Source organism: Nicotiana tabacum, chromosome 21 (genome assembly GCF_000715075.1).
Source record: "Nicotiana tabacum cultivar K326 chromosome 21, ASM71507v2, whole genome shotgun sequence".
In the NCBI taxonomy this organism is placed as follows: Eukaryota; Viridiplantae; Streptophyta; class Magnoliopsida; order Solanales; family Solanaceae; genus Nicotiana; species Nicotiana tabacum.
In genome coordinates this window covers 97644244-97670449 of record NC_134100.1, presented here as the reverse complement: position 1 = coordinate 97670449, position 26206 = coordinate 97644244, and the positions used below count along the sequence as shown (strand labels likewise).

General features: G+C 39.3%; 2 protein-coding genes across 3 annotated transcripts; both read right to left on the bottom strand.

Moving 5' to 3' along the window:
• Positions 1-1041: 1041 nt before the first annotated feature.
• Positions 1042-1446, bottom strand: LOC142175379 (uncharacterized). The gene has a single exon (XM_075241964.1). The coding sequence runs from the start codon at positions 1444-1446 to the stop codon at positions 1042-1044; it is 405 nt and encodes a 134-aa protein (XP_075098065.1).
• A 17808-nt stretch (positions 1447-19254) lies between these two features.
• Positions 19255-25002, bottom strand: LOC107820186 (zinc finger BED domain-containing protein DAYSLEEPER). Of its 2 annotated transcripts, none has more exons than XM_016646412.2 (2): positions 24626-25002; positions 19255-21796 (listed from the first exon to the last, which is right to left on the bottom strand). In XM_016646412.2, the coding sequence occupies exon 2, from the start codon at positions 21774-21776 to the stop codon at positions 19419-19421; it is 2358 nt and encodes a 785-aa protein (XP_016501898.2). In that variant the 5' UTR covers positions 21777-21796; positions 24626-25002; the 3' UTR covers positions 19255-19418. The 2 variants fall into 2 exon arrangements, with proteins under 2 accessions (XP_016501898.2, XP_016501899.2); XM_016646413.2 differs by lacking the exon at positions 24626-25002 and adding an exon at positions 23694-23735.
• Between the last annotated feature and the right edge of the window lie 1204 nt (positions 25003-26206).

Here is a 26206-nt window from a genome sequence, read left to right as displayed (position 1 = left end):
TAGTCTCATACAAGGGAATGAAGTGCTTAGCCTTATGTAAAGAATGGAGACAGTGCTTAGTCTCATGCAATGTAGTGGAGACAATGCTTAGTCTCATGCAAGGGAAGGTAGTGCTTAGCCTTATGTAAAGAATGGAGACAAGGATTAGTCTCATGCAAGGGAAGGCAGTGCTTAGCCTTATGCAATAATGGAGGCAATGCTTAGCCTCATGCAAGGAAAGGCAGTGCTTAGCCTTATGCAATGATGAGGGCAGTGTTTAGCCCTATGCAGGAAGAGCAACGGTTAAATATGAGAGGGGAAAATGATTCTTAGCTTGGCACGTTAGTTCTTGGTGACTTATGTCAGTGTGAAGATCGTGATCTTATTGTATGCATATATTTGCGGACGTGCTTGTTATGTCCATTGTGCCTGCATCCAAAGAAAAATCGTGAGTTTGGGGGGAAAGGTTGGTCCGTGCCTTCGATTCTTCGTTTTGTCTTTGCTCCTTGTCTTGAGGTCTTGTTTAAGTCACCCTGGGTAACGTCTGGCTACTACAGAAAATGAAATTTTCAAAAAATATGCATTTGTGACAGATCATTTATTTAAAAATGCAGTTGTTCAAAATATGTGATAATGCATAAAACAAATAAATTTTGAATAGGAGACTGTGACGCGCTTTGAGACATTGCAACCTCCTCAACTCGGAATTTTAAGGACCCTCCTCAAAATTCTCCCCCAGTTTATATGCCTACTTCTGGCAATGCATTTTTGGTGATCCTTGACATAATGAGATTGACGAACTCGAAATCTTGCCCAAGTTTCTGACCATATAGGGAAAAGAAGATTTTATTATGATGTAACCGAACCCACAAGGCTGCCTATGTATCCCCTCTTAAACGGGAATCGGGTCAAGCATAGTTCAGGTTACATCAAATAGAAAGTGCAAATATAATCTTAAACATAATATCTCTTGACTACGTCTGAGTTGATAGGTTTTGGCCATATCTCTCCGTCTATCTCCACAAGTATAAGTGCTCCTCTTGTCAGTACTCGGTGAACCATTTAAGGGCCTTGCCAGTTGGGTGGGAATTTCCCCTTTGCTTCATCCTGATGCTGGAAGATCCGTTTCAGCACCAATTGTCCAGGTGTGAATTGCCTCGATCTAACATTTTTGTTGAAAGCCCTTTCCATTCTATTCTGGTAAAGTTGACCATGACACAATGCGTTCATCCTCTTACCATCAGTGAGAGCCAACTGTTCATATAGGTTTCGTATCCATTCCGCGTCGCTGAGCTCGGCCTCTTGTATGATCCTTAAGGAAGGAATCTCCACTTCGGCAGGGATAACGGCTTCGGTACCATAGACCAGTAGATAGGGGGTTTCCCCAGTTGACGTACGAACTGGGGTGCGATACCCGAGCAAAGCAAATGGTAGCCTCCCATTCCATTGCTTGTAGTTGTCTGCCATTTTCCTCAATATCTTTGTGATGTTCTTGTTGGAGGCTTCTACGGCCCTATTCATCTGCGGCATGTATACTGTAGAATTTTGATGCTTGATCTTGAATGTTTCACAATAGCTTTCATCAAATTACTGTTGAGATTGGCGGCAATATCAGTAATGATTGACTCAGGTACTCTAAATCGATAAAAAATACGATCCCGGACAAAATCTTCTACGACCTTCTTAGTCACAGCCTTATAGGAAGCGGCTTCGACCCATTTTGTGAAGTAATCTATAGCCACCAAAATGAACCTATGTCTGTTTGAAGCTGCGGGTTCAATTGGTCCGATGACATCCATGCCCCAAGCAAAGAAAGGCCAGGGTGAACTCGTTGCATTAAGTTCGTTGGGTGATACTCGTATTATATTAGTATGTATCTGGCATGGGTGACACTTTTGAACATATTTGATGCAGTATGTCTCCATAGTCATCCAGAAATACCCTGCTCTCAATATTTTCTTGACCAGAATGAACCCGTTCATGTGAGGCTCGCAAGTTCTGGCATGTATTTCTTCAAGCAATCTAGATGCCTCATTGGCATTGACATGTCACAACAATACCAAATAAGGGGTCCTTCTATACAGAATTCCTCCACTCTGAAAGAAATGGATGGCCAATCTTCAAAGCATACGCTTCTGAGTATGTGTAGCATTCTCTGGGTATTCTCCTTTCTCCAAGTATTCCTTGATATCATGAAACCATACATTTCCGTCAAACTCTTATTCATCATGAGCACAATAAGATGGCTACTTACGAATTTCTATTGGGATAGGATCGATGAAATTTTTGTTTGGATGTTGTATCATGGAAGACAAGGTGGCTAATGCATCTGCGAACTCATTTTGAATCCTTGGAACATGTTTGAATTCTATATTTGTGAACCTCTTGATCAACTCTTGTACACAATGTAAGTATGGTAATATTTTAGTGTTCTTGGTAGCCCATTCACCTAGTATCTGGTGTACCAATAGATCAGAATCTCCGATTACCAGCAATTTCTGAACGTTCATGTCGATGGCCAACCTGAGTCCCAAGATGTAGGCCTCATATTCCGCTATATTGTTGGTGCACGGGAACCTGAGTTTTGTGGATACCGGATAATGTTGACTGGTTTCTGATACTAAAACAGCTCTGATGCCCACTCCCTCGAAGTTTGCTGCTCCATCGAAAAATATTCTCCAATATTCATATGTTTCAGCTATATCTTCTCCTACAAATGACACTTCGTCGTCGGGAAAATACATATTCAATGGTTTGTATTCTCCATCTACGGGGTTCTCTGCCAAGTGATCGTCCAATTCTTGCCCCTTGATTGCCTTTTGAGTCACATAAATGATGTCGAACTCACTTAGCAATATCTGCCACTTTTCTAACTTGCCTGTAGGCATGGGTGGTTTCTGAAAGATGTACCTCAGCGGGTCCATCCTTGATATGTGGTAGGTAGTGTATGCACAGAAATAATGTCTCAACTTCTGGGCTATCCATGTCAAAGCACAGCAGGTGCGCTCCAGTAAAGAATACCTGGCCTCGTAAGGTGTGAACTTCTTACTCAGATAGAATTTTGCCTGCACTTTCCTCACGGTTTCATCATGTTGCCTCAGAACGCAGCCAAAGGCTCCAATTAACATGGACAGATATAGCAGCAAAGGTCTTCCTGGTTCTGGCAGGACCAACATGGGCAGTTTAGATAAATACTCCTTGATTTTGTCGAAGGCTTTCTGCATTCTTCAGTCCAATTTTTCGCAGCATCTTTCCTCAGCATTTTGAAGATCGGCTCACATATCACCGTTGATTGAGCTATAAAACAGCCGATATAATTGAGGCATCCCAGGAAACTTATCACATCTTTCTTGTTCTTTGGCGGTGTAAAGTCTTAAATAGCTTTAATTTTTGATGGGTCTAGCTCAATACCACGGCAGCTGATGATGAAACCCAGCAACTTCCCAGCATGGACTCCGAAGGCACATTTTGCAGGGTTCAACTTCAAATTGTATTTTCTAAGTCGGTCAAAAAACTTCTTCATGTCTGCTATGTGATTTGAACTCCTTTTAGATTTGATGATAACATCATCTACGTACACCTCTATTTCCTTGTGTGTCATGTCGTGGAAGAGGGTCGTCATGGCCCTCATGTAGGTGGCCCCAGCATTATTCAAACCAAATGGCATCATTTTATAACAGTATATCCCCTATAGTGTGATAAAGGTTGTCTTTTTGGAGTCCTCCTCATCCATCCAAATCTGGTGATATCCTGCAAGGAAATCCACAAAGGATTAGAGTTCATTCTTAGCGCAGTTATCGATCAGTATGTGTATGTTGGGCAACGGGAAATCATCCTTAGGACTTGCTCTATTTAGGTCTCTATAGTCAACACACACTCTGACTTTCCCATCTTTATTTGGAACCGGCACAATGTTGGCTAACCAGGTCGGGTATTCGACCACTCGAAGAACCTTGGCTTTGATTTGCTTGGTAACCTCCTCCTTTATCTTCATACTCATATATGGCTTGAATTTTCTGAGCTTCTGCTTTACCGGCAGACACATGGGGTTGGTAGGTAGCTTGTGAACTACTATGGGTGTGCTTAACCCCATCATGTCGTCGTAGGACCATGCAAAAATATCCTCATATTCCTTTAGAAACCTAATATATTCTTCCTTCTCTGACCATGATAGATGAATGCTTATGCGATTTTCTTTGACTGTTTCAGAATCCCCTAAGTTAACTGCCTTAGTTTACTCTAAGTTGGACTTTGGTTTGTTCTCAAAATTCTCTAATTCTTTGATAATTTCCTTAGGTATTATATCATCTTCAAATCTTCCGAATCAATTTCCTTATGTTGTATTGTCTCATTACATGTCACAGTCGTAGGTTCATCGGGATATGTAATAATTACGCTGAAATGAATGTAGCAAGATAATAATATATACGAAAAGCAATAATTCATTAATAATGCTTAAAACTGTCAACAAGTATGACTCGATGGCTCGAGTAATTATTTCAAAACAAAATACTGAAAATGTCTTAAATGCTCAAAAACAATTTAAAAACAAGTCATGCTAATTCTGCCAGGCTACTCAGGTAATCGGCAAGCCCGGGATGGTGCAGCGGTCCAGTTCTTGAGAACAGCTCCTTCTTTCACTGTCTGAATAGTAAGATCTTTTTCCTCCTCCTCCTCTAAAATTGCACTGCAGTCCATATTTTCCTCGTCCAGAAACAGCTTCCTCATACCGGCCAAAATCTCATCTTCCTCGGATCCCCACATCATGTCAGTCTGGCGGAATGTCTGGTGCAGTGGTGGTATGGGTTGTTCCAGTAGATAGTAATCGGCACGCCACGGTGGTGTCCAATCCTAATATTCTTGCACGATATATTCATACCCGAGGCCAAAGGTCGTGCCATGATACTGCGGTAGTATATGTTATGTGATCCCCTGAAGCTTTCGCCCAAGACCCTTGCCCGGTTCATATCCCATCTACAATAATATGCTTTCTATCTTATTGCTTCACCATCGATCCTTCTCAATTATGTTTACCATCTCAATGCGGTGGTATGTTTCTCCTCCCAATTTCCTCCTATTATTTATGACTGGAATGGTCTGGTTGGTGTAGATAGGGTTTCTTCTCTCTCCGTGAATGATCACCTCCTGATGATTCCACTCGAACTTCACAACCTGGTGCAGAATAGAAGCCACTGCCCCAGCTGCATGTATCCATGGTCATCCCAACAACAGGTTGTAAGTGGCAGATATATCTAGCAATTGGAATTCGACTTCAAACCAGGAGGAGCCCATCTGTAGATCAAGGTTGATTTCTCTGATAATGGCTCTCTGAGATCCATCGAATACTTTCATATATATGTATCTCATGCAGGCCTTTACCTAATCTTTTCAGAGTGATTAGCGGGCATATGTTCAGGCTCGAACATCCATCTATCAAGACCCTGGCAATGAACTTGTCTTCAATTACACAGTGATGTGCAATGCCTTGTTATGGATCAATCCCTCTGGTGGTAACTCATCTTCATGGAAAGTAATTTTATGACTCTCCGGTACTTGTACGGCCATGTTATCCATCTCCCCGCTAATGATACCGGTGGGCACATAAGCTTCTCTTAATACCTTCATCAAGGCATTCTTGTGCGTGTCTGAATTTTGCAACAATGACAAAATGGATATCTGGGCGGGGGTCTTGTTCAGGTGATCAATAACAGAGTATTCCCTCGCCTGTACCTTTCGCCAAAGATCATCAGTGTTTGTCTCAATGACATGTGGCTTAGATTCAACTTCTTTTCTTGTTCCTCCAAGATTCTCAAGTGTGTAAACTCTACAAGTTCTAGTCATACCTTGCGCAACACCTGTCTCTTCTATCTTGGATTTTCCCTTTCATCTTGCCTCCACAACATACTCCCATGGGACGGAATCAGACTTATAAGATGGTGTGGGATCTACCATCACAGTGAAAGGTGTAGCTGCCTCGACCTCAAAAGGTGCTTGAGTTTGCACCACAATCGGCGAGAGGGTGACCGGAGATATTTTTGGAATATCTCCCTCTCGAATAAGTCAAATGGATCCCTCCTTATCCCATTCCTCATCAGTTTCTATCGCATTCACTCCCTCACCCCTATGGTCCAGGAGAGGGTTGATACAAAAATTTGGTGCGGCTTCCTTTGCCTATATAACCTTGGTGTCGATCAGTGTTTGAATCTTGTCCTTTAACATGCGGAACTCCTCAATGGTATGATCGTTCATGCCAGAGTGATAGGCACAAGTTTTGTTGGGGTTAATCCACTGGGAAGGGTTCTCAACAACAATAGAAGGAATAGGGGTGACGTAACCAGTAGCCTTCAGTCTCTCATACAATTAGGCTATAGGCTCAACGATTGGGGTGTATTGTCTGCGGTCAATGTTTGGGCGTGGCTTTGGGTAGTTTTGGTGAGTGGGTGGAGGTGAATGGTAATATGCAGGTTGAGTATTATAGGCGTGGTAGGTGGTGGCAGGGTATTGGTATTTGGAGGTGAGGGTTGATATGTGGGTGGAGGTGTTTGGTATGTAAGAGGAGACTTATGGCCCTGGGCTACCATTATGGCACCCACTTCTTTCTTCTTAAAGATACCTCCTGATTGCAAGGTTTTGTTTGTTGCTTGCAGTTCCTCAAAATTGGTCACCATCCCACTCTTGATTCCTTCTTCTATCATTTCTTCTAAATTGATGATGTCTGAGAACTTATGATTCTCGATAACCATCAACCTTTCATAATACTGTGGATCTTGAGCTCTAACAAAGAACTTATTCATTTGTTCCTCTTCAAGTGGCGGCCTCACATTTGCGGCCTCTGATCTCCAATGAGTAGCATACTCGCAAACGTTTTCTGTCGGCTTTTTCTTGAGGTTCTGGCGTGTTTTCTTTATTGAACCTGAATCTGTCCATAAAATATGATGCCATGCTCACCCAATTTTCCCACTTCTTCGGATTCTAACTTATATACCAAGATAATGCGTCTCCTGTAAGACTTTGTATGAACAGTTTTATATGGATTTTTTCATTCTTACCTACTCCTACAAGCTTGTCACAGTAGGTTCTCAAATGTACCTTTGGATCACCAGTGCCATCAGACATCTCAAACTTGGGAGGTTTGTAACCCTCTGACAGTTCTACATCTGGCTGGATACACAAATCTTCGTAGTTTAAACCTTCATCACCATTCCCACCTTCAACACTCTGGACTCTCCATGTCATTTTCTTGAGTTCTTCTGCCATGTTCTAAATGAGCAGGTCCTTCTTGATCAGCTCAGGTATTTATAGGGTTTGTTTTGGGGTATGGGGTAAGGTTTCCAAGTATATCAGGTTTGCCTTGATTAGTTCATGGAACTTGGGTATATGGGTGAACATTGATTGAGATTTGAGGGGGATCAGGGGTTGGTTGTGGTGCATTTTAAGGAGTGTGATAAGTGGTGGTTTGCCGATATTGAGATAGGTGATGGTGGTGTTGTTGAGGGGTTTGCACTGGTGGTGGGTTAAGGTTTTGGGGAGGTGTGGGATTGTGTGCGGTGTGGGAGGATTCAGAGCTATGGGTGGTGGATTCTGGTTTTGTGTGTTTTGTGGTGGTGTTTGGTTCTGAGTGGTTGTGTTTTGCTGGTTGATGTCGGCGACATTTAGAGTAAAGGAAAGGTTTGCCATATTTCGGACTTGCTCAAGCTCACCCTGCAGCTCCAGAATTTTCTACTCCAAGCATAAGACTAACTCATTATGTCCTGGCGTACTTCTCCCATATGAGGTTTCAACATTCTCTGCCACGGTAGCATTGTCTTTTCGAATACCACTTAAATCATCCATCTTCCCTTTGCCTTTGCCTTTATTTTTCGGATCGCTAGGTGGAGGAGGAGGTGGAGGACCTCTGGATCTAGTGTGGTATGTTGATGATTCCAGTATGCACGAACCAACCTTTGGGAATGGGAATAATCAAAAGAAAGAAAAAGCAAAATATAACCAAGTCAGTAAGACGAAGTAAAAGAGTATTTGCAATATTCAGACATGTATAACATAAGGTCATGCAATAATTCGCGTCCTAACTTGAGGGACCTCATTGTGCATGAGGTAGGCCTAAGCGACACATAGGCTTAGATAAAATTCATGCCAACGTTTGCCTCATTCCATTAGTGCAAAAATAAACCAAATTAATCTTTCACTAAATCGACAATAATTATAAAGTCACTAATGGCATTAAGCCTTATTACATCAAAATCTAATCTAAGCTAGAAAGCAATAAAGGATAATATTTTTTAATCTACTTGGTCCCTGAAGGACCTTCTCCGTGCTTGGCCCTTTTGACCCCATCAATCATGTTTTCCAGATCGCGCATGTCCAGTAGCAAGTAAACCTTTGCCAGCTTCCCTCCTTCATCATCGCCCATGCCTTGACAATCCCAAAGCCTCTTTCTCATCTTCCCTTCTAGCTCCATCAATCCTTGTTTTAGATATTCTAACCTTTCTATCGACTTAGTGGCAATCTCCTTCCATTCCCTTATCGCCTCCATGTTCACTTCAAGTTGTTCCAGATGTTTAGCTTCTGATTCGAACACCATTTTCCATAGCCTCTTATACTTCACATGTGCCTTAGACACCTCGTCTATGATCCTATATTTCATATTGACCCCCGGTTTGACGTCCCCGGCTATAATCGCCCCTCTGAAAGTGCTCCATAAGCCAAACTTGCAATAAGAGATTACAACCCTCAAAGTGTCCGGATCCATGCTTGCACCGATCCAGAGCATGGTACATCTTAGCTAAGATCATCGGGATGATAGTGTACGTTTGCCCCTCGATACCCTCCATCAAGGTCCTGGAGACCATGGCTAAGCGAGTATGAATCTTTCCCCCTTGCATTGGAAAGATCAACAGACTCAAGAAACAGACTACGAAAACATAAACCCGGCATTGCACCCATCCCAAAGAGGTAATGGCTAGCTCCTCATGATGAAGGCAATATGATTTGCTATGCCCATAATGCTCATATAGAAATTCAAAGGGAATGTATGATTTCTTCAGACAAACCAACTCATCATTCTTCTTAAACCCCAACATCTTCAGAAAACCATGTGGAGTGCGATTCTATGGTACCAATAGTCATGGACTATCCCATGGTAACTTGGCGAAACCCCCTATTTCCTCCAAGAGAGGAGTCATTTCTATATTGCCAAATCAGAACACAGCTTTCTTCTCATCCCAAAACATGGTAGCAGCCTCGATCAGTTCCCTATTTGGTTGAATGTTCAGCAAAGATGGAAGGTTACCCAATACTCTCCTCACATGATTTCTGTCACAGGGTGCAAGGTCATTCCACCAGTCAATTAGCAGAGGTGGGATATTCTGGACCATACCGAACCTGGGGATTTGGTGTTTTATTTTCTGCAAACAAATAAAAATTAGCCCTTTCCCCCTCTAAATTAGGCTATTTACACAATAATGATCAACATGTTGGCACAGTTTCTCCAAGTAATGCACATAGTATAATAGTGTCCTTTGGGATTATGGAAATACCGTTGGACTTTGGACAAGGTTCATCTAAGCGGGTTGTTACGTCAATGACGTCTCATTCTGTACTAGGTTTATCATGATGCATGTACAGTTCAAATCAGAGTGTGGTTTTCTAGAACATTCTAGACTAGTACTCTTAAGTGAATAACTTGAGAGGGAAAGGTATTGGACCGTTGACTGCACCGTTGATCGACTAGTCTACCACAAATAAGCCTTTCCTGTTTAAAAGGGTATTTTTTTAGGAAAGCGCGAACACTCATCAAGCGTCGATATGTTGATAATAAGCACGAGTGGAGTATGATGCAGAGCATGATTTATGCATAAATAGTAACATGTTGTCAAGTATTTGCATGATAAATGTTGTCAAGTATTTTCATGATAAAAGTGCATAGTATGGTAAAGATGAATAAGAGAAGGAAAAGAAAGACAAAAGAGAGAAGTCAGTTTAAATCATGAAAATGTGCGAGAACGTAATGAAGCAGATAGGAAAATAGGGATAGTAGAGTCATGATATAGCAGTCTTAGACAAGATGAAAAAAACGGGGAGAGAACGTACATGTCATAGTAATTTAAGCAAATAAAGGGGAATAAATGAGGGGATGTACATGTCATAGCAAATTAAAAAAAATAGAGGAAGATAAGGGAAGAGATGTACATGTCATCAAATATATCCGTTAATCCACATAAGTCAACTTCTTTATGGTAAGAGCCTAAGTGTAAATCCCGAGCAGAGTCGCCATGTTGTCGCGCCCCTTTTTTTCTCGAAAGCGGGTTTCGACATCTGACAACTCTTTTAAAGGTATTAAAAGAGGAGATTCGCCACCTAACGATTTTTAAGGTGTATTAGGTCACCTATTTGCAAATAACTCTATTTTAACTAGTCAACATCACCAAAAATCGGGTAAGGGCTCGAGTTATCTCAAAGAGAAGGTGTTAGACACTCTTCGAAGTCCACAACTGTAGGTCCCGGTCGAAGTTTACACTATGCGAATTATCGGATTACAATTGTCCTAAGTGATAATATAAGTGAAGGAAGACATGTAATTTGAAGGTTCTATTATGAATACGTGCAAAGAAAATCGGGCATTAATTAGACTATAATCAATACAAGTCTTTAGAGGTTACAAGGTACAACTATTCTATATTGATGACTAAGTGTGAACAGCAAACGTATAAAATGGGGTCCTAAGTTTTTTAGCCTAAAAGATTACCCCGTGCAACATAAATAATACTTCTCAACTCCCTTAAGGTAGGGGTTGCTCATATTATTCAGCGGGCACAGACAATCATCTCCTGCTACCCGATTACAATGTTGAAGTTGTTTAATTAAAGGCGCTTTAATTCAATTCTAAGGCGTGTCCTATGCGTGCACTACCTGTCCCATGTCCATGGTCCAGGAAGCTTTGGACCTACTATTAGGTAGCTCTAGACTCTATTTAGGATTCTCAAAAGTGATAAAACTAGCGCACATTCAAAACATATAGGATTACACATAATCAACACATAAGGGCTCAAGTTTGCCTCCTCATATAGACATATATGCACGCAGGCGGTTATGAACTTATGCTAATGACGTTCAGATTATTAGAAAGGCAACAGTATATAGGCAGGCTTGGAGTTAAGATATATTAAATTTTTAGAGACCTATAGGCATGATTTCTATGTGATTGAACGATTCAAAAGTTGACAAGTCCTATAGGCAGATCGTCTTGACAAAGCAGTTGATTTTAACATATGATTCTATCAAAGATCCTATAGGCATAATTTCTAGGCGAGTGACAGCGCCCTATAGACATGATCTCTACACAGTTTGCGTCTGGGCAGTGAGGCCATTGAAAACACAAAATTACTCTTTTTGGTCCCTATATGCATGATTTTTAGATGAACTATGTAATAAGAAGAGAACATCAACAATATCAATTTTAAATTAATCAATTCGAGATCCTATAGATATGGTATCTAGATGAGTCAAGTGATTGAAAGAAGTACGTTAAAACATGTATTTCCAGTCATTGCATTGAGTTCCTATAGGCATGATATCTAAGCGCAACAAATCCAATTTCAGACCTTATAGGCATACTTACTAACAATTGCAAGTTAAGGAATTATATTAACCCTAGGTCATGCTTTCTAAGTGAATAGAAAAGTTAATTGACACATTGTGTAGAAAATTCCCAAAGGTGGGACATGGAAAGCAAATAAACAAGTAGAGCCCTATAGACATGCTTTCTACCCATTCATGCGAATATAGAGTATCCCAACACCCAGCTTTTACGAATCCCCAGATGTTGTTTATTACAAGTTATTGCAGGCCCAAGTGGAAGAATACATGCTTCAAATATGACCAAACTACAAGCTGAAACAAATACATGCCCAATAAGTAGGTGCAGGCCCAAAGAAAATAACCCATTAACACTCTTGGGTCTTCAACAGCCCCATTCTTTGCACAAATAGCAGACTCAAATCCCAGGCTCACCCAAGGCATCAGAGTGTGCCAGTTACAAGGTACAACTCCAACAACACACATGGATCAAGCCCAAATGGATGACTTACTTACCCAGCCGGATGCCAAACTTAACCATACAAGTAACAAACTACACATGGGATTAATTAAACAGCCTTTTAGAGTCTACACACTGAATTCTCATCGGTGTATCTAACAACAGTTTTCACTAAAACATATTGACAAGTTCATAGGGCAAACATAAGGCAGGTTCATGCTTGCATTCTTTGAGAACAAAGCTAAGGTGACATGATTGATCAACACGGGATAGCATACTTCTTCAAGTAAAGTTTCAAAGAAAACATGGTCCAGGATTAGCATAAAGAACTTAGTCATAAGATTTTAAACATGAGATTCTAATAAAATTATGGACAGAAAGCCAACAGAGTATAGTCCACACTTAGGATGTCTAACATGAGAAACTAATGAAAATAGCATAACCAAACAAGTTGGTGGACATGGCCTACAAACAAGCCTTAATTTGAACATGCTAAATACCAGTCATAGCAAAAAAGGCTTAAAAAAACACCAAAACTTATAGGAAAGGATACATCGAAAACTAGACTATCAGATTATACATAAGAGAAAAGCTTGAAGATGAACTTTCACCTTGTAAACCATAGGTAGTACTAGACAGCATGGGATTAAGTCAAGCAGGGAACACACTTTAAAGTTCACAATCAGCAGGGCAATATGTTTGGCTAACAACATGGCTAAGAACTAACTCTAGTATGGTATTAAGTACACATGAATAATCCAATAGGAATTAGAACACATGAGTTGATTTATCACAAAGATACAGAACAAGGCAGGGAGATAAACTCAGGCATTCAAAAACACAAAAACACATTAGGCTAGGCATGCTTCAGGTAGTGAGAATCATTCACGCTGAACACATACAGTAGGCATACATCAGAGACTGAAGTTGGACAAGTTCAGATGCTAAAATTATTCTGAGTCATAAAATGACAGGGGTAACACAATAGCATTCACATTCATAAATTTTAAGTGACATAGATGTACAAACATGAACACAACGAGAAGGAATGAAATTGACAAAGCCAAAGACACTTACCAGTTGCGAATTAACAAATGGGCAAACAAGAAGAATAATTCCAACAATATTTCAACCGTTGACAGCAGAGAGAGAAGCAGAACCCAAAACTCAGCGCGTCAGAGTTCCCAAGGGTTTCAGACGAACCTCGAGCAGTGCTCGCACTAAGAAGGTCAGTTAATCGAAATTCAGTAGCCTTGGCTTTCAGCCGGCCAAGAGCCAAGAGTGCAGAAAGTATAGAAGAATCAGAGTAGTGGTAACAGTAGTTAAGTAATGAATCATTAAGCTTTTGAGAGGAACGGGAATGGGGGGTTTATATAGTGGTAGAAGTTGAACGAACAAACATATAAGACAGTCAATTAAGCACAAAATAAGGAAAGAAAATATCACATGCAATCAATAATAGAACTAGTAAAAAAAGAATCGGAATCCAAACCCTAGTTAGAATCTAACTCAGGGCAAATCGTTCACAAGCCCTAATCACGACGGAATCAACGGAGATATACCATATACAAGAGAAATTTTTCTCTTCATCAGTGTATAGAATGACAATCGCACCCATAACCATAGAATCAAAGGCAGATTTGTGAGAATTGAGTTTTCCATAAGTGCAATGGTAACGAAAGTTGCCATAAATGAGTGATAGTAGTAAGAAAGGTAAGTACAACCCGCGTATGAATGCGTATAAGGAAAGAATAAGAAAGGATCTACATGGTCAACTAGGGTTTAGTGTGAGAGTGGAGAGATGAGGGAATGCAGAGGCGGCTGGGTGGGGGAAATGGTCTCTAGGGTTTGGGTGAAGGATATAAGGAGAGTGAGGGTTTTATTTTAGGCCGTTGATCATTTGAGATCAACGGCCAAGATTAAAAGAAGGTGGGGCGGGTCGATAAGACGGGTCCCGATCGGGTCGGAATAAAGGGGCCGTTTGGTTTGGGCCAGGATAGATTGGGCTAAGGTATGGGGTGTTTGGGCCATTAATTGGTCCAAAAATTGGCTTAGCATTGGGCTGGCTTTTAAATATAAGAAATTAAGGGGAAATAATTTAATAAAATAGTTAAATAAGTATAAAAAATATTATTTAAGAACATAAGTACTTTAAAATAATAGTTGAAGGCTGTAAATATGTAAAAAGTTATTTTAGCTCTAAATAAAATAATAAATATAATTAATTACAAAATGTAGGCTATTACTGCAAAAATGTGTAATTAGCATAAAGATGCAAATATAATTATAGAAAATGAAGTAAAATATTATAAAACATACATGTAGTTGTGATTAAGTCATCGCAAAATAATTTGAAGTAATTAATAAATATTTGAATAATTTAGATGCAGGAAAATAAATTTTAAAGTTTTAAAAATTATGAAAAATTACAGAAAGTATTTATATGACTCTTGTAAATTGGTGATGATGCAGGAATGATATTTTAAAAGTATATAGGATATTTATAAAAATATGAGGACAAAATTGGATATCAACAACGGTCATGGCAGGGCAGTGATTATTGTTTCTTAGGTTATTCTTGATGGCCCGGCAAAGTTTTTGGCGATCTGGGTCCGATCGCTCGAGACCATGTAGAAGGCGTGGGTTATAGCACACGAAAATCTGGGAATCAGGCGGAATTCCACTTTTATTGTCCTAAAATACCAAAAAAGAGTAACGGTCATAACGAGGCAGTGACTATTATTCCTTCGGTCATTTTTTATGGTCCCACAAATATTTAGGAGATCCGGATTTGGTCGTCAGGCCCTTGCTGAAGGCGTGGGCTATAGCACACGAAAATCTGAGAATCAGGAGGAATTCCAGTTTTATGGCCCTAAAATACCAAAAAACGAGTACCGATCATGGTGAGGCGGTGACTATTGTTCCTTAGGTAGTTTTTTAAGATCCGAAAAAATTTTAGGTGATCCGGGTCTGGTCGCCCGGGCCCATGCAGAAGGCGTAGGGTATAGCACATGAAACTCTAAGAATCAGGAGAAATTCCAATTTTGTGGCCCTAAAATGTCAAAAATGAGTAACGGTCATGGCGAGGCGGTGGCTATTGTTCCTTAGGTCATTTTTGATGGACCAAAAAAATTTTAGGTGATCCGGTTTTGGTCGCCTGAGCCCATGCAGAAGGCGTAGGCTATAGCACACGAAAATCTGAGAATCTGGCAGAATTCTATTTTTATGGCCCTAAAACGCCAAAATATGAGTAACGGTTATGGCGAGGCGATAACTATTATTTCTTATATAAATATTGATGGTCCGGCAAATTTTAGGCGATCCAAGTCTGGTCGGCCGGGCATATGCAGAACGTGTAGCACACGAAAATCAGGGAATTGGACGAAATTCCAGTTTTATGGCCTTGAAACGCCAAAAACGAGTAACGGTCGTGGCGAGGAGATGACTATTGTTATTCACGTAGTTTTTGATGGTCTCGCAAAATTTTAGGCGATCTGGGACCGATCGCACGAGTCAATTCATAATGCATGGGCTACAGCACACGAAAATCTAGGAATCGTCAGAATTCCAGTTTTATGTCCTAAAATGCCAAAAGATGAGTAACGGTCATGACTAGGCAGTGATTAATGTTCCTTAGGTCATTTTTGATGGGCAGACAAAATTTTAGGCGATCCACATCCGATCGCCAGGGCCCATGCAGAAGGCAAGAGCTATAGCATACGAAAATCTAGGAATTGAGTTCTAGTTTTATAGCCCTACCACACTAAAAAAAAAAAAAAAAAGAGTAACGGTCATGGTGAGGCACTGACTATTGTTCCTTAGGTCATTTTTTATGGTCTGTCAATATTTTAGGTGATCCGGGTTCGGTCACCTGACCCCATGCAAAAGGCGTGGTCTATAGCATACGAAAATCTGGAAATCGGGCGAAATTTTAGTTTTATGGCCCTAAAACGGCAAAAAATGAGTAACGGTCATGGAGAGGCGGTGAATATTATTCCTTACGTTGTATTTGATGGTCCGTAGAAATTTTAAGCGATCCAGTTCGATCGCCCGGGCCCATGCAGAACGTGTGGCCTATATCACACGAAAATCTAGGAATCAGGCAGAATTCCAAATTTATGGCCCTAAAACGCCAAAAAATAAGTAACGGTCATGGTGAGGCGATGATTATTGTTCCTTAGGTCATTTTTTTTATGGGCCATCAAAAATTTAGGCGATATTGGTCAGGTCGCCCGGGCCCATGCAGAAGACGTAGGCTATTACACATGAAAATCTGGGAATCGAGCGGAATTTCAGTTTTATGGCCTTAAAATGCCAAAAAACGAGTAACGGTCATGGCGAGGCGATGACTATTATTCCTTAGCTCATTTTTGATGGACCGGTCGCCCGGGCCCACACAGAAGGCGTGGGCTATAGAATACTAAAATCTAGAAATCAGGCAAAATTCTAGTTTTATGGATCTAAAACGCCAAAAAGCGAGTAACGGTCATGGCGAGGTAGTGACTATTGTTCCTTAGGTGGTGATTGATGGGCCGAAGAAATTTTAGGCGATCCGAGTCCGGTCGTCCGGGCCTAAGCAGAAGGCTGTGCAATAGCCTACGAAAATCTGAAAATCGGGCGAATTTTCAATTTTATGGCCCTAAAACGCCAAAAAGCGAGTAACGGTCATGGCGAGGCGGTGACTATTGTTCCTTAGGCTGTTTTGATTCTCCGGCAAAAGTTTAGACGATACGGGTCCAGTCGTCCGGGCAAATGCAAGATGCGTGGCTATAGAATGCGAAAATCTGGGAATCGGGCAGAATTTTATTTTTTTGTCCTAAAATAAAATAAAATGAGTAACGGTCATGGCGAGGCGGTGACTATTGTTCCTCAGGTCATTTTTGATGGGTCGATAAAATTTTAGGCGATCCACGTTTGGTCGCTCGGGCCCATGCAGAAGACACACGAAAATCTAGGTTTCGAGCAGAATTCCTATTTTATTGTCGTACCACACTAAAAAAATGAGTAACGGTCATGGAGAGGCGGTGACTATTGTTCCTTAAGTCATTTTTGATGGTCTGGCAAAATTATAGGTGATCCGGGTCTGATCGCCTGGGCCCATGCAGAAGGAGTGGGCTATAATATAGATTCTGAGCAGCGAAACCCAGATGGAAAAAGGCTTCGTCGGAATTTGGGTCAACGGAGTTTGGGCCTCCGCCGGCGAACCACATCTAGGCTTCAGAAAGAGAGAGGAGAGAGAAAGAGAGAATTGGGCTTGAACCCGATGAAACGTAACTGGACCTTTTTTAAGGGATTTTAATGGATACGAATATCAAAACATTTAATTGTATTGGATATGGACTTTTCAGGTACATTTTTTACATTTGAGTGTGTGTAAATTTAAGGTGAGCAACTGTGTGTTATATTACGGACCGTTTTTGGTCAAGTGGCTCGTTTTGTCACAGACCGGAGACCACATCCCACCTTTTTACAAGGTATACTATTGGTTGGTTAGTGTAAGGTAGGTGGGTTAGGTGGGTGTAGCCCAATGGAATTTCGAGTGGACTCTACTTATGATGGGGCCTACATTGCTAAAATATAAATTTGAGGGGATAATAGGACTCTTTTGTATTGGGATAAGTTTAGGACAAGTTCATATTAAATTAAATAGTCGCTTAAACTTAAAATAACCAAAAAATATATAACATATGTACAATTTATATATAATATATGTATAATTGCATATAATTATTATATAATTTATGTATATGCTTAGAAAAGTAAACAGTTAATTCGATCAGCTATTAGTGTAAAAATTCTTTTCAAATTTAGCCCATTATAGCGGGGGCAAAGTTCCAATTTTGAAACAAAAGGGATTTTATCTGATCCAACCACTACTTGCTCAAGTCTTGTCACCAAGCCGAGGGACTTAAGTCTTGTATTTTTGGTTCACAAAGGCTTCATGGGATTAGAACAAAAAGAAAAAAAAATTATATAAATAATTATATACTCTACGTTAAAAAAAAATATCTATTTAGTACAATAACAATTACGCTCAATCAAATCAAATTGGGATTAGCTGTATTAATCATCGTTGTCTTATTTAAGCTCAACTCATGTTTATCGTGAGTTGTCAAGTTTTACGCGACCAGTTTATTGTAAATCTCCTCTTTTATCTACTTGGTAATTTAATAAAAAAACTGACATAAAAAGTGTGGTGGGATAAATGGTATTACTTTATCTATAATGAGATATCTCGAGGTTGAACCCACAATGAAAAAACTCTTGATGAAGAGCACTTTCCCAATAAAAGAATACGAATTTATGTTAGTCGGGGTAGTGGAATACCAGATGATTACATTAAAATCGAATTATGTAAAAACTTACATTGGCCAACCAATGAGAAGATGGCCACGTGTAAGAAAGAAAGATTGAAACCACTAATGATCCCTCTTGGAGTGGGTGAGAGGGGGAAAATGCAGAAAAATATGTCGACTTTTTGAAGACCAATTGAATCATGATTTGATTTTACAGATTTATTTTTGCATCTTATATTCTTTCGAGTTAATGTACGTACTGTTTTTGGACATAAAAGAGTATCAACAGATGGAATCTTTCTCAAATGGAGGAATCAGAGCAATGCAGTTCGGCTACAAATAATATTTCTCATTATTGACCATTAGTATTTGAAAATTTTGAACTTCATTTTTGAAAGACTGATAAATTATTGAAAACTTTGTTCGAAGAGTATTTCAAGTAAAGTAATACTTACTAATTTATATGCAGGTTAAAGAATTGTTTTGTGAAAATGGTTGAAAGTGGGATGAAGATAAAATTTTACGATTTGCAGTATTTCAATTAGTATAAAATAGGAGGCTGATTGATTAATTTGACATTTCACAAAAAGAAAAATAATCCTATATGTTTAAATAATCTCTCTCTCTCTCTCTCTCTGACATAGGACTTTCATAAGGCTTTTGTTGATTAGACGAAGCTCTAGTTCATAATCCCAAAGACTTTTCTTATTCTTTACGAAAAATTCAGCGTACGTCACTGCTCAAGAAATAAAGGATTTCGAGCTTTGGATAGTTTTCGTTTTATTTATGTAGTTTTTCGAATCAAATGCATATTATAGGTGTGACTTTATAGTATCGAAATTTGGAACAACTAACCAGCCAGTCAAGTTAATAATGAAAAACAACAGAAAACATAAGGCATTGCTGTTTTCTGTACAGCTCATAGATAAGAAATGAAAAAGGAGATTGCAAATGTCGAATAGATTTCTCACATAAAGAGCTTAATGGTTCCGAATTATGACACGAGAAAGTCAATCCTCAAAAAAGAAAAAATTTACAATCTAAAAGGAAAATGAAGTCAGCTACGAAATACCATTCTAGACATGTACTCAAAACATTACAGCAACAATCTAAATTGGGACTTCCATTTTAATTGGCGCGTGTAAAGTATCTACTGATGCGTTCTGAAGCCAGTCCTTGGCACAGATGAGGGCCTCCACGGTCTCAGGTCGCAAGGAACACCTGTACTGATCCATCTCTTTGCCTACCGTGCAAAATACAGAATCAGCTGGAACGGTTGAAACTGGAACTGACAAGATATCACGAGCCATTTTCGATAGAGTAGGGTACTTCATTCTGTTAAGTTTCCACCACCCCACAACATCAAACTCGTGAACACGAGGCAACAAGGATTCTTCCAAATATTGATCGAGTTCTGACCTTGACTGCTGGCTTGTGGTCTCCATAATGTAGGCATCAAAATCTGTAAGTCCGGCCCCATTACTAGAGGCACCGAGGTCTTGGGCGTTCTCCTGCTTTATAGCCCCACCATTTGCCTCTTCAGCATAAGTTGGGGTCAGAGGCAGAGGAAGTGCCACATATTCAAGGAAGAGCTCGTGGATTCCCTCTTCAACAATCTTCACATAGGTAGCAGCTTCTTCCCCATATATTTTCGTAAAACTGAATTCAACGAGTTTCATTTTGAAGCGTGGATCCATTACTACGGCAATAGCTAACATCAGACAACAAGTCTTCCAGTATTTATCGAACTTCTCTTGCATTGTTTTGGTAAGGCTGCTAATGGATGGATCTTCACTTGCTGCAGCACGAGCCAGTTCCAATTGAATCTTCCATGCTTCATGAAAGAATGTATTGGTTGTTGGAATTGTTGGTGCAGTCAGAAGATTGGCAGTGTCAAAGAGGATTTTCAAGTAAGTACACAGAGTCTCAACTTGCTTCCAATCTTCAACAGATGGGGCATCCTTGTAATCAGGATCAGATGTATCCAAGCATGAAAATACTTCCTTTAGCTCTGACGCAGCCAACAACATCTCATATGTTGTGTTCCATTGTGTTCGGTCATCAAGCGCCAACGTCTTTGTGCTTGGCACCTGAAGCTGCTGTTTGAGCTCAATAAACTTTTCCTCATGAGATTCTGATGTTTTCACATACTTTACGCTATCTCTTACTTTCTTAACAGTTCCATGCAAAAAATGAAACGCATCTTGGGCAATGCTGCTCAAAGTTCGAGCAAGACAATTTCCGACCAACAACTGACCATTGAGCACAAGAGGGTTCTTCACTGAGAGTAAAGCTCTAAGATTATCAACAGCTGCATCACCGATTGGTTGATTAATAGTGACAGAAAATAACTTCCCCTCCATACTCCAGTCAGAAAGGCAAGCGGCAACAGCGTGGCTGAAAGCCGTGTCAGAATCTGGATATGGTTCCATGATGACATTGAGTATTTTCCTGTGAATTTTCCACTCACTGTCAATAAACTGCCCAGTTATGAACACATAGCCGACAGTGTAGCAGGAGGACCACATATCAAGTGTTAAGCAGATTCGCCCAGGCACTCCCCCAATCACTTTCTGAATGGCTTGCTTCTCTTTAAGATAAGTTGCCACACAATCTCCTTGCACGGTGTTGAAGCTCACCATATCAAAACGAGGTTGAAGATGCTGGACAAAAGTAAGAAAGCCTGGATGCTCAACCATGTGAAGAGGATAGTCGTGCATGATGATCATCCTAGAGATCTCCTGGCGGCACCGGTCTGGATCAAAAGCAAGGTAAGGAGAAGAAGCAGTCCGATAACGTCGTTTTGGCGCATCGTTACTACCCCCATATCCACTCATCTTAGAAGGTGTATTATATGGGCTGGATTGATTACTCTGTTGGTTACGTAGGACAACTGGACAGGCTCCTTTTGCAATATGGCGTTTCAGGTGACTAGTGCCTGCTACTTTTGAACCTGTACTATACGCAAATGATTGCTTGCACTGCTTACAGCATGCCCTTCTAGTTCCAGCACCAACGTTTTCAATGGTGAAGTGTTCCCAAACTATTGACTTCTTTTTCCTACGCTTGCTGGGTTGTGTTTCTAGATCATTTGGAGGTGTTTCGATATAGTTTGGTTGTGGCTCCGCAAGGACCATCTCATTTAGTGGGATCATCTCATTGTCTCGAACCATTTCATCGCCAGGGACTATCTCATTGCCAAGCACTATGTGATGTTCATGTGTCATCTCATGTTCCTGCACCATCTCATGATTATGTTCATGCATCATCTCATTTTCCGGCACCAACTCATGATTATGTTCATGTATCATCTCATTTTCCGGCACCATCTCATGACTATGTTCATGTATCATCTCATCGTCCGGCACCATCTCATTGCTATGTTCATGTACAATCTCATTTTTCAGCACGATCTCATGATTCTCAGTGGGGGTTGCTGGTGTAGCAGGGGTTTCTGGTGTCGCCATCAGAGTCCAGAAGCTCAAGGCTATAGGAAGCAAAACAATATCAATTATCTGTATAATATAATGATAAAAAAGGAGAAAGAAAAAGAAAATCATACGCATAGCAAAACTAAAGAAAAAGAAGTGCGAATAAATAAATAAAAAAGGCCTAAAGGTAGCTATACGTGTGTGTATATCTACATATATTTTCTTTTTGAAGAAGGTGTTTCATTAAAAAAAACATCAAGAAGATGCAAAGTTACAAAGGGCATAGTTACATATGGTGTATATTATGTGATAAGTCTAACGAAACTAAGATTCTTTTGTACTAGAAGAATCAATATGGATATACTGATGGGTCATATAACTTTGCTAGTTATGGAATTCAAGATCTCTTTGACTGTGGTGTGTGTCAGTACGCCTGAGAACTTGTGGAAGAAGGGTAATTCTTATAGTGGCCATTATAGAGCTACAAAAAAAACCAACCAAAAAAAAAAAGAAATAAGAACCAATCACGTCCACTCAAAAGTGCTACAAAAGTAATCAACTTTTACTATGAGCATGTTAAGATTAATGAGAAACAGGGAACTTTAATATTTTTCTTTTTTTCGTCTAATACACAACTGACACTTCAACTAGCATATTCCCAAGTAAGCACTTATACTTGCAAAAGTACACCCAATAAATACTTCTGACCGTTGATTATGCTTATGTGATTGAGTTACCCGATATGGCTTAACAACATGTGAATCAAACAAAAAAGAAGCGTGAACCCAAAGAAAAAGCTTCCCTCCCCCCACCCCTTTTTTAGGACTTCTCTCTCTTCCTCTATATTCTTTCTCTCCCTCCTCCCTTCGGAAACTAGTATCTGCTTTGATATCTTTAATGGCTCGACGTATTCTATCTTAGACAAGTCTAAGCACACACCTCACTCACTCCTCAGTCCATAGTAGATAAAACCACTCCTTTGCTATCAGTCCAACCTCTTTCCCAGTAAAGAATGGAATGGCTACAGCTCAGCTGACTGCATCAATTATTTCTGCTAAGGATTATGTATCCTTCAGAGGGCTTAGGTTTACAAGAAATATAAAAGTTGAGTGTTTTGCTCCTTTTAAAGCATAGTATTCACTCTTTGGACTAATAGAACAGGAGGCCCAAAACTTTAGCCAACAAAATGCATGAAACTAGCTCCTCGGAGCTGAAGAATCCTGTCCATTGGCACACCTTGGAGGGACCAAACTTAACTCCATTAAGGCCCGGCCCAGCCCGAACTCATCCCTAAACTAAGCTGACCCAAACTCCCAAAGTGAATAGCAATACTGGGAAATTTTCACAAAGAGCCAACTTTTAGCCCGTATAATTGAAAAAAAATCCACTGTCCTACAGTTTCAAATTCCACAAGTGTTATCATGGAGTTCCACTAATAAAATTTTAAACTCCAAGACAATGGCTATTTTTCTAAGACAATGCCGAAAAGGCGAAAAGTGGCCAATAGACGCTATTTCTACTAGTAATACTCCTCCTAAGTAGGCGTTTGAACATTAAAAAAAAAGGTGAGATTTGAAAAAAAGTAGTATTTGAAGTTAAGTTGAAAAAGTATTTGAAAATTGAAGTTGTGTTTAGACATGCAGTTTCGTGAGAGAAAAACATTGTTTACTTGAAATGGAGGTAAAAATCACTTTTTTCAAAATTAAAACTCATTTTCAAAGTATTTTGAAACTCATCTTCAAAAATTCAGTCAAATGTATCACCAAACACTGGTTTGAAAATATTTTCCGGAAAAAAGGAAGAAAAAAAATTATTTCTAAACAGCTCCTAAGGCAACAAGGAGGGTATTACTAACAAAGGATGTGGTGCGGCGGATGGGGCTGCTCTTCCCTTGACCAGAGGTCTCGGATTCGAGCCCTGGGTATGGAAAAATCTTTGGTAGGGAGCGCTTACCGAACGGGGAGCTACACGGCACGAATCCGGATATAGTCGGGCTGGGAAATCAAAAAAAAAAAAAAAAACAAGGAGGGTATTATTCTATTTCGAAGAAAATAAGGGTTAAAAAGGACATTTCCCAACACGTGGGCTAACAAGTAGACAAACATAAACTTACTAGATCTAACTCAGAAAATGGATCAAACATGGGCTTTGACACAAATCTAAACAAAGCCCACATCGCACACTCTTACTAACAAGAGATCTATTTCAAGAACCATTTCACAGTCAGCCTTCAAATTTCAAAACAACCTTCAACTTAAAGCCCAGAACAACAAGTAAACTATAAAACTCCTTTTTTTTTCAAAATATCAGCAAAAAGTTAAATGAAGCCTGAAAAGTCAAACTTTAATGAACTAACATAAAACAGGCACAAAATTGATATTGAAACAAAAATATTATAACAACAAAAAGCTTTAAAAAATTATTTTAACAATAGAACACAGTATATAGCACACATTTACACCAAAACATAAAACTAACATAAATATCAGAGACCGATCTTCACACTAACACAATGAAACATTAAAAATATATGTAAAAAAGGAAAAATAAATCAAATCTGGAATGAACAAAACGAAAAAAAGTGAGAAAATATTTTAAAAAGCTACTATACCTGAAGAAAAAATAATGATTTTGGGCAAAACCCTAATATCAAATTTCGATTTTGAGCAAAGCCCAAATACCAAAATTCGATTTTGAGCAAAACCCAATTACCACAATTCGATTTTGAGCAAAACCAAGATAACAAAATTCGATATTGAGCAAAACCCAGAAGAGAAAATTCAATTTTGAGCACAACCCAGATAACAAAAAATTCGATTTTGAGCAAAACCCAGATAACAAAAAATCGATTTTGAGCAAAACCCAGATAATAAAATGGAGCTTACCGGGATTTTCAGGCTCCGATAGTGAACCAGATCTAGGGTTTCAGCGGGAGAGGTAGACAGGAGAGAGAAAGGGGAGAGAGAGAGACAGGAGAGAGAAAGAGAATTGGGCTTGAACCCGATAAAACCAAACTGGACCTTTGTTATGATATTTTTGGGGTCGTTGAGGATTGGTATTAGACTATTAAGTGATAAGGTTCATTGACAAGAATACCAAAAACATTAAAATTGTAGTATTGGATATGGACTTTCCTTTTAGGTCCATTTATTGTTATGACTCGTAACTATGTGAAATTGAAGGTGTGTTAGTGTGTGTGTTTTGGGTCACACCCTTTTTTTGGTCAAGTGGCTTGATGTGTATTATATGGTTGTCATGGACCATAGCCCACTTTTTATGGTATTTTTGATGATTTTGTGTGGATTCTATTTAAGATGGGGCCTACATTGGCTAAAATTGGAATTGGGGAAATGGGGTTCTTTTTTTTCCGTAGAATTTTGAAATTTAGCCCATTATGGTTGTGGTAAAGTTTCACTTTTGAAATAAAAGGGATGACATCTATTTCAAGTCTTTCACCAAGAAAATAGACCTTATTTCAAATCATATTCCCAATTACCACTTCCTACACCATAGCTACAAGTCACCTAATATTGAAAGAAAATTTTGCAAATGTTAGAAACTAACTATTTTTAAACATCAGAAATTAGCATGGAGTGACCCCAAAGGGATGGTCGTGGCGGAATATCCTCATTTTTTACTGTCTTAGTAAAGTGTTTCTTTTTTTTACTTGAACACCATAGTTCTTTAATTTTTAAAGCTTGAATTTTTGTTTAGTACTGAAAAATAAAAGTTAATAATTGATTATTCTTAAAATTATTTAAATATTGATAATTTATGCTTAACTTTTAGTTTAAATATAGATTTTGGTGATTGGAAGCTTGGTTTCAAATTTGAGATCATTTAGAGTATATTTGGAGTATTTGATCCAAATTGAAGTTGCAAATTCGAAGAAAACTTTATTAAAATAACCCAAAAAAAGTATGCTAATCTGGTCGACTTTGATGAACAACTTAACAGAATATAGCATCAACTCTACCAACCCAGTAGAGAAATACCCGAACAGCAAAAGTATGACAATCCGATAGACTTCAATGAATAACTTAACATATAGGTCGAGTAATAACAACATCAACCCTGCCAATTCGGTAGAGAAATCCTAAAGAGCAAAGGTATGGCAACCTGGTAGAATTCGATGAATAATTTAATCCAATAGAAAAATCTATGAAAAGCTATGTGCGATTCCGGGGTCATTTTTTTAAATATCGCCAATTTTAGGGACATTCCGCTAAGACCATTCCCAAAATGTCCCTTTTGTGTCAATCGCCCTTTATACATGATCTTGAGGTTAAAATGACGTACAGAATAATTTCTATGCTTTTTGACACGCTTAATGTCATTAGGCTTATTTGGTAAGTTCTAATTATGGATTTTTACCTTCCTATACTACATATGAAACTTTATTACCCTCCCTAATCAATTTTTAACATATTCGAGGACGAATGTTCTTAAGTGGGGGAGAATGTAAC